Below are 11,915 nucleotides of genomic sequence, written 5' to 3' on the forward strand. Positions count from 1 at the left end.
CTCATCCTGTCTAGAACTCTGTCCCTGCTGAAGAAATCATTTCTATAGCATGACGCTGCCACTTCCATGCTTAATGATGGAAAGGATGTGACCAGAGTAATGAGCTGCTCTAGTTTTCTGCCATAGAATTTGAGTTGAAGCTCAAACATTCAGTTTTAGTCTGATTTGAGCAGATCACCTTTTCCTACTTGCTGTTGTGCCATTTCTCCTTCCATATTTAGATGATGCATTGCTCCAGGAGATATTGAAATTTTGCGATATTTTTATGCAACAAAACTGGAAAAGTGCAAAAGGTATGAATATTTTTGCATGCAGTGTTGGCTCTTACATTGTCCTAATTGGGCAAAATTGTCTAAAAACAGTGTGGATACTTAAAATTTCCAAATTTAAAAAGATTAAATGACAATTTTAGCTATTTTGTAGCTACCAAAAGATAAGATAGATCTAATTAAACTAAATATGATGTTGTGTGTACATGTTCAATGAAACACACAGCACAGCTAACTTTTTCCAAATCTCATTTAAAATGTCCTTTAAGGACATAAAACTCTGATGTGGCAGTAGTGTTGTCATGGTGGAAGGATTTATCTTCCAACACCATTAGGAGCTTAAATCTCTGCTTTATGTGAAACATACAGATTTTTGAGAACATTTTATTTATGTTTTCAAGCTAAATAGCATTAAAAGCTTTTTAGCCGTCATGTTAGAGGTTGGTGGTTGGTCATCCTGATTCTGGCTCTTTTGGAGATTTCTTCTTCTTCTTCTTGTCTTCAGTGTTTGAGTGATCTATCTTAAAAAGGGGAGATAGCTGCAAAAGAAAAAGAAAACATCAGTGAACTCTGTTGGTTTCAGTATATCAATAGATTTCATGGGAATTAATTGCTGAAAAATTAATTTTGACTGGATTAGATTGTGTTCAATTTAGCATGAATTAAATTGAAACACCTTAAACCAAAAGTAAGAACTGTGTGCAAAAAAAAGCATTATCAATGTGTTTTATTTATTTTTTATTTTATAGTAATTAAATAAGCAGCTAGTTGGGTGGCTGAAGTGAGGGAACAGTATAAAATGAACTTCAAAACCTTCAGTTATTTCTTTTAAAATACCTATTAAGAAAAAAATGTGTGTTTCCGTATAAACCTGTATAAACTCTCAAGGTTCCATAAGAATAGTGGCAGCGCAGGTTCATTCATGAACAACATGCACTCAAAATGACCACACGATGCTGCCACCTACTGGTACAAACAGACACCGCAAACAAAGAGGCTCCGTACCATAAAATAAGCCACATTTCATTGTTTGTTTTTCTAACTGTTTTATAACTAAAGTAATCATTATTTGACATAGTTTTACTGAGAGATTATACTTCACCAATTCTGCAAATCAGTTGATGAATATTCACACTGTGATGCAGTGAGTGTAAAAGGTTAACCATTGAATTTCTGACAGGTTGGTTCACTTTTATCTCCTTGTAGGAAACAGGAGCTCCTCTCCATGTTGACGAGTCTGAAAAAAGAGCAAATACAGATATGGAACAATGAAGCTAAGTATATTTTACCAGTTATTAAAACACATGGAGTCCTCATTTTTATTTGACTACAAGGAAACATGAACTGATAAACATGAGACTTTGCACATTGCAGTGGCATTGTGGGGACAATCCATGCTCAGTGCTGCAGACATTCACCGTGTCTTGACTCAGAATTACATGCAGATTTTTTGTTTTCACAAGACTTCTTTAAAATCCTTCTGACCTGTTTGGGAGACAAACATTTATTGTATTCTAAGACAAAATATGCTTTTCATATTATCATAATGTATAATTTTCATAATGTATCAAACTTTGATATCCCTCTTAAGATGGAAAAAGTGAGCAGAAATAGTTTTTAAAAATGCATTACATGAAGAGATTTTTAAAGATATAAGTTCATGTTGTGTAGTTTTTCAAAACTGCACAATTGTTTAAATATTTTAAACAATTCCTGCACATTTTGTCTCCATTGTAGTGATAGAACGACAGATCAAAATGTTACCATAAAATGTATATATATATATATATATATATAAGTCAATTTTGGTTAAAAAATTAATTTAAATACCTTAGCTTTATCTAAATAACATACATAAAGCAGGGAATATCTGATAATATAATTTTACCACTTGCTGATTTCTGTCATGATATTAACTGTTAAAAAACTCTAAAGTTTGACTTCTTCCATCACTGGATTACAGAAAAGATCAAACATAAATAGTTAAAGGATAAATGTAATATTTTGGAGCCAACATACCTTTAAATACTGAAGGGATAGGATATGAATAAAACAAAATCAATCTTTCTATTGTTTGTAGACAGTTTGTTCATTTTAAGATCATTTTTGCCTCAGAATAAACAGGAATGTGGAACTATGAAAACATGAACTAGATTATCCTGCATGTGGACTCTGACCAGAGTGTCTCTGGAAAAGAATGGCAACAACCTGGGGAGAAACTTTAAGTCTTTTTTGTGTTTATAATTTTTTGTATTTATGCTTAAAGCATATAAATATCTGCAACAATAAACAAATATCCAAACAAATGTCACCCTCTTAATGAACTTCCTTTATCTTAGTCAATGTGAGATAAAGTCACCATCAGTTCATCTAAGTTGTGTGAAAACTAACTGCTGCTGCCACCTTTGTAAATCTAATCTAAAAGACTAAGAAAGACCTGATGACCCATGAGTGACCCACCGGTGGGGAGAGACCTGTCTGCAGCTGTGTGTTCCAGCTCTCTTTCGCCCCTGCTGATTTGTGCTCTCCTCTGGTTTGAACTGACGTCTGACTCGGCCATGATCCCTGCAGCTACCAAATTGTTCCCGAAGGACCTTGACGATGTGGAGTGAGTCAGTGACGAGGGTTGTGACTGCTGACCCTGGACATCCGTGACACTGAGAAGAGAGTGAATAGTTGGTCATCTGTTGCCTTTCTTCTTTACTTTACCAAGAAGTGATTTTGTGGATGTGACACATTAATTAGGTTTAAATACAAAAACACATCAAAACCTTGGTAAATTCAAAGAGCAACATCATGAGATAAGATAAGATAACTAGGTTTAACTTAAGTTACTTCTGATTGGTCAGCATCTCGTAAATGTCCTGCACCAACTGCTCAGCTGCTCCTGGTTCACAGTGTATACTTCCATAGATTACTTCCTTCGATAGCTCCAGATTCTTCTTCTTCAAAAACTAGAGCAATAACAATTTTGAGCACAAATAGTCCATAAAAATATTACAATGAGTTCTCATTAAAAATATACGTATACTTTAAGTTGTTTTTATATTTATAATATTCCTATTTTAAAGGTTTGTTTGTTTGCATGTATATTTGATCTAATTAACCCACATGCTAACCGGATGTGGAAAACAGCTCGTTATATTTTTGGATATAAAATATAATAACTTTTACTAACTTTAACTTTTTTAATAACTCTTACCTTCTGTATCCGGCTCCAGTTCTTCTGCTTGGAAGAAAATGATACTCCGTTGTGATATGAGTACACTGAGATGTCATGGGGGTAATAACGAGAAAATATCTCAGCAACCAGGTAACCATTGGATAAATCCCTGGAAGTGGAGGAGAGGACACCATTAAAATGAGTTGTGGAAGGAATTAAATGTCCATTCAAATAATCAAAATATGAATCAAGTACAGTCATTTGTAAATGCAAAATTCAATCATTAAATTCTAATAGTAGTAATGAATGAGATACATGTTGCCTCTATTTAAACAAAAACACAAATCTCTTATTTACTTAGAGATAAATGTTTACTCATTTAAACATGACTGTGATGAATTAAATAAGAAGAAAGCTATTAGATTATTTTATATTCAGATCTTCTTAGGTTACATCCAGTTTAAAAATTGTTCTGATAATATCTGTACACACATGCAGGTAGGCTGACATTTCTAGAGGTTTTGGAAGGAAGCAAACTATTATTCATGAAGCGACTAATTTTAAATAAAAGTTAGCGTGCATTCAGGGGAAAAGATGGTGTTATTTACATTTTATCAGCTTGGAGCACATATTTTTATTATACTATATTATCTAAAAGTGTAGTTATTGAAATACCTTCGCAGATTCCTTGGGTGAAATGATAGTTCCAGATCTTGGAGCCACTTGATGACTTCTCTGTCAACTCCTGTCTTATGACCCTGAGAATAAGACATTTTCCTCAGATGAAGATGAATCAAGATGAGCTCTTGGAAACCGCTAACATTTACTCCACCAGCAGTTAAGCTTTCCTCTGAAATGGCCTTTTTCTGTTTTTCCGTTTCTATGGCAACCAAACTGGCTTCTCGTTCTCGGCTTAACCTCTGCTGCCATCTAGCGGATAAGTAACAGTTTTGAAGGGAAATACAAAGCAAAGCGTTTCTGAATACTAAATTGTATTCAAAGGTACACACGTTTTATTTCACCTACAATTGACAATGAGATGCTTCAGTCTAAATGTTTATTCCTTAATCAATGTTATATAAAGGTTTTTTATCAAGTCAACATAAACAAAAAAATCATGAATGCACAAGAGTCAACTTTAAATCATCAAGTAGTGTTCAGTGCTTACAATATCAAATAAAAGAAACTTGTTCATGTATACTGTAGTGTGCTATTATTACATGAAAACCTCTTAAAACAATATTTTTTCCATTATAAAGTGCTCATGTGGTTTTAGTTGCTTGAACTAACAAGGCATCAAATACATGTGCAGAACAGAAATGAAGTGATATTTACTTTTTCATAGCATCTGGTAGGATGACTATAATATAAACTAGGGACCCCTAAAAGTTACAGCAGCAATTTCCTTTACAGTCAGTAACCTGACTGTAAGTTTTATTCACATACACTCCCAGTCAGAAGTTTATATCCATGCATTGTTCATTTGAACCATAATTATTTTACACACTTAAAACTTCAGAGTGGTTAAAAAAACAGTTTATGTTTTTAAAACCAGTTTATTTGAATTATTTGTGGATTTTCTGTAATCCACTCATGGTAAAAAAAAAAATACAGATGCATGCTTAAAAATTAAGATTCACCTAATAATGTTTGGATAAATGTTCTTTAGTAATTTGCAGGGAAACCATTAATAAGAATCGGACATGATTCTGGTTAGATATTTAACCATTCTTCTTTTTAGAAATGGGAAAGTTTGTTTTATTTTTCTTTGTATGGACTCTGCTTTAAGCACAGTGCATGAATTATTAATAGAGGTAAGCCTAGGTGATTTTAAAAATGATTCAGCCTGTTTTATGTATTACAAAGCTGGTGCTGGTGTGTGTTTTGGGTCACTGTCCCATTAGACTCCCCCTGTTGTGTCCAATTTTCACTCTTGCCAATCACACTGCCCAGCGAAAATGAAAGACATGAGTACATGTACAGGAACAACCAACACGGCTCCAGCCTATCATTAAGTGGAAAAAGCTAAAAGACGAGTGTCACCATCCAGAGGGAAGCATGTTTGGCATGGACTGACCAAGAAAGTCCACCTACAGCTAGAGCAGGGGTGGGCACTCCTGGTCCTCGAGGGCCGGTGTCCTGCAACTCTTAGATGTCTCCCTGGTCCAACACACCTGAATCCAACAGCTGAATCTCCTTCTAAGTGCAGTCAAGTTCTCCAGAGTCCTGTTAACGACCTCATTATTTGACTCAGGTGTGTTGAAGTAGAGATGCATCTAAAAGTTGCAGGACACCGGCCCTCGAGGACCAGGAGTGCCCACCCCTGAGCTAGAGGGTCACAACTTGGACACAGTTTGCTGCTCCCACATTTATATGACATTGATTCTGATGATGGATGGATGTAAAGTTCTGAGCTGAAGTGCATCTTTTGGTTGGTTGGTGCAGTTGGGTATTCCCTTTATTCAGTTTCTGCTCTGTGTCTGGTTGAAATAATCCCTTATGGTGTGTTGGGACCACAGCATTACGGCCAAACCGGTTCTGATGTGTTTAGATTAGTTAAAGGTATATTCCATAGAGTCCATTTAGGGGCACAATGTCTTGGTTCTGCTGGTCATTGGTACTGCAGGTAGTTCTTGAGCCTGTTGGGAAGAGGAAGGTGAGAAACAAGGTGGAGTCTGTCGCGGCCAACGCAGCTTCTGATGCACTGACGACACAACTGGCTCAGCAGGCGCGGCGTAGCTGTGAGAAAAACACACAAAAATCTGACCTGAAAATTGTTTGTAACAAATCAGGAAATAATGACGTTTTCACTGGAAGTAGCCTGGATGTGAGGAATCATGAAGCCAAGTTGGAACGCAGGTCAGCAATGAGTCGTACCTTCGTAGAGCAGCAGGAAGCCCTCTGTCAGACTGCTGGGTGGAGCCACGTCTACCGGCCTCTGAAACTCTGTGTTTCTGGCGTTAATATCAGCCCCAAAGTCCAGCAGCAGCTTCACCACGGCTGTGCAGTCCTTTTCTGCTGCCGCGTGTAGAGGCGAATCCAAGGATTTGCCTTTCTGAACGTTTGCACCTGTATGAAGAACAAAATAATGATCTGAGATCAGATTGAGGTCATGTACAGCTTTTTCATCATGACCATTAAATTCCAAGCTTCAGATTTCTGTCTTTTTATGTAAATCTACAAATTCACCACATTTTACATAAACTCCTTTAACCCTGAGAACCTTTTCATCTCATTACCTTTAATCGAGAGTAACAAGATTATAAGCATGAACAGTCAGCTGAAAATAAGCTGTATAATATGTTGTGTGTGGATTGTTTACTGACAACCAACCATTGTCTCCTATTCATTCCACTTGAACTTGTTCATATTTTGTCACTTTACAACATAAGATAATTGTACAGTGGAAGAAAAATGATGTGTGATTTTCACATTTAATAAGGAATTTGTGTGGTGTTCATCCGTAATCTAATATTCTCTATAACTATAACTTTTTACATCAATACCTGTTATGTATGATCTTGTATATTACTATCTATGAAACAGGTTTAAATGTCCTATTCATTTCTGGAAATGTGAAGTACTCCTACATTTGCAGTATCAAATCTTTACATTTGCCCTGTATTAGTATTTAAATTATTGAGCATAATATTAAGTGCATATTCCACCCTCTTGTCTAATGCTTTTATGTTTCACATTTTTTGTATATTTTATTCTATTTTTCTATTTTTTTTGACATTCCTATCATGTTTGTACTTGTGTATGATTGTTTGAGTAAATGAGTGCAGCACCTTCAAACATCTGGAAATTGTTCTCAGGGATGAAGCAGACTGGTGCAGCTCCACATTTCCCAGTTTCAAACCAGAAACCAGTGTGTATCAGAAGTTTCTAAAGCCATGATGTCATCATCATCTGGGCTTACCCTCATTGTCTAAAGAGATAGTAATTATTCTTTTGATTTTGAAACAAATAAATGTCTGACATATTCTCTCTCACATTATTGTAAAAATTAGCAAATAGACATAATTTTGGTAAGCATAACAGCCCTCAGAGAAGAGAAGTTTGGATTATTTAAAGGTGTATTTGTCTTTTTATTTGGTGCATGTAAACTTCTGGTTTCAGCTGCACTAAAGTTTTGTTCAGAGTCTTTTTAGACTCTGTAAGCATGCATTTCCACAGGGTAAGGATTTATATCCTAACCTTTCATATTCTACTTCTACTTGAGTGGATGCGTAGGACTTGCATCTGTCTCTGAGGAGATGTAAATATCCACACTGTGCTCCGAGCTAACCTTCCTTCAGGAGTTTCCTGGCACACTCCAGCTCTTGGCAGATGCAGGCAGTGTAGAGAGCTGTACCCAGGTGAGGAATGTCCATGTCCACATCGGCCCCCCAAGTCACCAGGGCCTCAACACAACCATAATGACCTGGAAGTAATGGAGCATGAAGATAGTAATCAGTATGCGACAATGTGAGGTGATTCTCCAAGCTGTCTTCTCCGGTCAGCTTCATTTATTTTTAAAGCTGTGGTTTTTTTACACTGTAGGTCATTTAGAAAGAGTGTTGTAGCAGAGCAGGAGACATAAACACAACTTGAAATATGGGATTGAGTGTAAGCCTAGATAAGGAGAAATATTGATAGGTAAAACATTGCAGGCCATCAATGAAGCTAGGCTGCTGTTTCTCAGCTAGAAAGCAGAAATATTTCCTTTTTCTTTTATGACTATTTCTTTGGATGGATTGTAAACAGCTTATGACCTGCTAAAGCAGTTTTTCACCCTTTAATGTTGGCTTTAGGCTCTCGTTTCAATACACCATATTCTGTCATGTTATACCTTTGCTGGTTGCTTCATGTATCGGTGAAGGTTGGTATACAAGGCTCTGGGGTTTTGCTCCATTTTCCAAAAGGATTTCAGTGCAAGCCACACTACCCACCATACAGGCATTGAACAGAGGGGTGACTCCATCAATTGTAGATGCATTGACCTGTAAAAACATTTTTATTGTTATTTTTAGCCCATCTTTAACAATGCAGGTTGACTAATGGCAAACGCCAGGGGGAACAATTTAATCGCTCTACAGTGTCCGTAGATGGAGAGCAGCACATCTCTCATTTGTTATCCCCTCCCGGAGTTTCCCATCCATGGAAATTACATTTGACCTCAGCAGAATGGCAGCATTAAAGAGTCTCCAGGCCAGAATGTGACTTACATTCGCTCCTGCATCAATGAGCGCCCTGGCACAGGCAACATGGTCTGCGAGGCAGGCCTCATGAAGGGGTGTCACATGGTCTATAGTCAGAACATTCACATTGTGACCCTGGAAACACAGCACAGCAGCAGCCAGAGAGACTTAGTGGGAAAATTTGTTTTAAGAAGCACTCGGCATCAGACGCGCTCTGTCAATCTCCAGTGGTGAACAATGGGAATTACACGAACATTATCAAAGCTTATCTCTTCGCACAAGACGGAGCCATCATCCTTAGTTACGGCTTTCAATGATTACTGAACTTTACCGCAAAGTCACATTTCAACTCCACAGATTAATTAGCCTGCTAATTAAAGTGAAGCTCAAACTGAAATCTGGTTGAAATTCTAGTAATTCACCATGTGAATAGTCATGTTGTCACTGATGTGTCTGATGTGAACAAAGCATCTCAAACTTCAGCACATGGTCTTCCGTGAGTGAGCAGAAGAAGAACAAAATGAAGATTGCAGTTTTTTAATCCAGCATTTCTTTAAGAATGATATAGGTAATAAGAATATTTCATTTTGCACTGAGACAGTTTTGGCCTCTAACACAGATAAACCCGAGGCCCAGAGATCCTGGGGCAACAGAACACACATCACAATGTGTCTCAACTTCAAACGGAAGTTTTGGGATCTTTTTGTGATCAACCAACACTAAGCAGTGCACTATAAAATCGAGGCAGAAAGATGCATCATTTTTTTCAACTTTTTTATGAGCAAGGACATAAAAATGTGGCACGACTTTGTAGCAATACCTTTCCCATCAGTCAAAATCTTTTGGGTTATTTTCTTACAAAAGTTTGACATCTTGACCTGCCTTTCTTGTGAAATAACTCAAACTCAGTTAGTTTTGATGGGTAACATCTGTACACAATAAGGTCTTACCAGTGATTCACCATTAAAATTGGGTCTGGTTAAAAACTGGGCCATTCTAACACAGACATGTTTGATCTAAACTCTTTTGTATGTTGAAGGTTATTCTGACAGAAAGTGAACAAGTCATTGAGATCCTGTCTTAGTTTTTCTTTCAGAATTGTCCCATATTTAGCATCTCCACTGCATGATGCTGCCTCCACAATGTTTCACTGAAGGGATGGTGTGTTTATGTTTTTGTGTTTGTTTTATGCAAGTTTGATTTAGGCTTGATCTGATCATAGCACCTTCTTCTATACACTTGCTATCTTTGTCCATTTTTCTGTAAAGCAAAGATTTGCAAAAGAATTAGTTAAAGGGGCTAAAAAAATATGCATGACAATTTTATAGTTTGTTTTGGTCTGTCACATAAAATCTCAACAGAATTCATTTAAGTTTGTGCTTTTAATGTGACAAAAAACTGCAAAAAAAATGTAAAGGATGTGAATATTTTTGCAAGGGACTGTGTATGCAGCTCACTATGACTTCTACCCCACACTTTCCACTCCTCTATCTCTTTATCAGACATTGAGTCTACAAAGGCACTGAGCGCAATTTAACAGCACCAGAGGTGGCAACAAAAGCCCAACATGCGTGGAGATAAGGGGACAGACATTACCCTCTGAGAGATTGTGTTCCCTTCACCTGTAAAATGAGGGTCCTCAGGGCGAGGAGGCGGCCCTGACTGGCAGCGTCGTGGAGGGGTGAGCGGTCTGCCCAGGATCCTGCAACAGGAATATAAATTCAGTGGTTGCTTCTCCCCACATTTATTCCAGATTGATACGTCCTGTTGTCCAGAGGAGAAACACGACCTTTAGAAACTACAATGTGGAACAATACAAAAACCTGTCCTTGTGATGCTTGATCCAACAAGACATATTGTTTTAGCTGTATTGGTTCTAACCTTTTGATATATATTCAAGTCAGTATTGTGTAATGTGAATCGCACCCCCACACCAGACACACCTGAGTCAATATCCAGAATAACAGCTGATGCATTCCACACGCTATCATCTTCATTATTCTCCTCCTCCATTTTCATCATAAATTATAGATAACAATCAACTGAACTTCCTCCTTTTATTCATGCAGCATATTTTCCTCAACTGCCATTTCAAATACAGACATATAGAGAGACATCAAACAGATTCCTCCTAACAAGGAAGACCTTATCTACAGGAGCATGACTAATATCCTGATTTGAGCTAATTGGTATTCCCTTTGAGTGATAGCTGCAGATTATGTTGTCGTGTCTGTCTTGCCCCAGAATGTGTCTCCGCGGCGCTTGTCCCCGAGAATGTGGAGTGTTGTTTTGGTTGCTGTGTGAGTGTGACAGGGTGCACTGCATAGCTGGGAATGGAAAGTAGGGCAGGCTGAGGTGGGTGGAGGGGGGGAGGGTGGATATCATGACTGGGTTCTATTATTATATTAGAGAGAAAGCTGCTGGGCTGATCAAGTCTTCGTTTAAAATGGAATACTTCAGGATTTATAAGTGGCTATTAAGCATGAAATGAAAGAAAAGTAGGCATTAATTCATATCCCTGCTATAAATGGGCATATAATTAATGGCTTTTATAGTAAATGGATAAGTGAAACAGTATTTATAGCACAGAAACTGTGTAAATATGGTGCATGTGCCCTTGATTTACAACCAGGAGGATTTCTTACGTCTGACCTTACAGGTGATGTCAAAAGTGTCACCATGAGACTCCCTTAAATACAGACGTGTAGTTGTGTCATATTTCACATCATATTCTACTTCATATAACCCAGTTTTATAATAAACAGCATCAACACAGTTATTCAAAAACTTTTCTCCCGGTACTCACTGTGTTGTTGACCGTAGTCATAGAACTCTGCTGATATCCGGGCAGCTTCTTTACGGTTCCCACGGACTATATAGAAGTATGTCAGCAAGTTGAGAGAAATCTTAACAAAGAGCTTGAAGCAGAACAGTGCCAAAATGCTAAGATAGACATTGGACAACTGGACTGCGAAAGGCTTGTTGGTGAGTTCCACCGCTCGGTCTGACATTTCCTCAAAAGAGTTTTGCTTATGAAGAAGGCAGGACCAGATGCTGCTCCAAAAGGCACAAGAGTTGCCTACTTTTCTTCCACTGTACTCTCTGATCGTCCGGACCTGACAGAGTGCAGCCTGCAAAAAAAAAAAAAAAAAAGCCCTGCAGCTGCTACTGGGCCTGAGAGCAGCTACTGCAATGTTTTTAAACACTGCCTGCGGGTGTGTGTGTTCACAAGTTCTGAAAATTACAGAAGTGCCTGTTTGGTCATGAGAATCTAACCTTTAGTAACAGTAAATGATACAG

General features: G+C 37.6%; 2 protein-coding genes across 5 annotated transcripts; both read right to left on the reverse strand.

Annotated features, from left to right (window-relative positions):
* Window positions 1–501: 501 nt before the first annotated feature.
* spata4 (spermatogenesis associated 4) lies at window positions 502–4,321 on the reverse strand. 4 transcript variants are annotated; one of them, XM_023328317.1, is made up of 6 exons: window positions 4,108–4,321; window positions 3,472–3,601; window positions 3,105–3,223; window positions 2,730–2,926; window positions 1,460–1,506; window positions 502–808 (listed from the first exon to the last, which is right to left on the reverse strand). In XM_023328317.1, exons 1-6 carry the CDS (start codon window positions 4,203–4,205, stop codon window positions 722–724), a joined length of 678 nt encoding a protein of 225 aa, XP_023184085.1. In that variant the 5' UTR covers window positions 4,206–4,321; the 3' UTR covers window positions 502–721. The 4 variants fall into 4 exon arrangements, with proteins under 4 accessions (XP_023184085.1, XP_023184083.1, XP_023184082.1 ...); XM_023328315.1 differs by having other exon boundaries at window positions 1,433–1,506; XM_023328314.1 differs by having other exon boundaries at window positions 1,403–1,506.
* A 1,445-nt stretch (window positions 4,322–5,766) lies between these two features.
* Window positions 5,767–11,737, reverse strand: asb5 (ankyrin repeat and SOCS box containing 5). The gene is made up of 7 exons (XM_005800612.3): window positions 11,422–11,737; window positions 10,238–10,317; window positions 8,643–8,750; window positions 8,267–8,417; window positions 7,724–7,858; window positions 6,310–6,501; window positions 5,767–6,171 (listed from the first exon to the last, which is right to left on the reverse strand). Exons 1-7 carry the CDS (start codon window positions 11,624–11,626, stop codon window positions 6,044–6,046), a joined length of 999 nt encoding a protein of 332 aa, XP_005800669.1. The 5' UTR covers window positions 11,627–11,737; the 3' UTR covers window positions 5,767–6,043.
* Between the last annotated feature and the right edge of the window lie 178 nt (window positions 11,738–11,915).

Source organism: Xiphophorus maculatus, chromosome 23 (assembly GCF_002775205.1).
Source record: "Xiphophorus maculatus strain JP 163 A chromosome 23, X_maculatus-5.0-male, whole genome shotgun sequence".
In the NCBI taxonomy this organism is placed as follows: domain Eukaryota; kingdom Metazoa; phylum Chordata; class Actinopteri; order Cyprinodontiformes; family Poeciliidae; genus Xiphophorus; species Xiphophorus maculatus.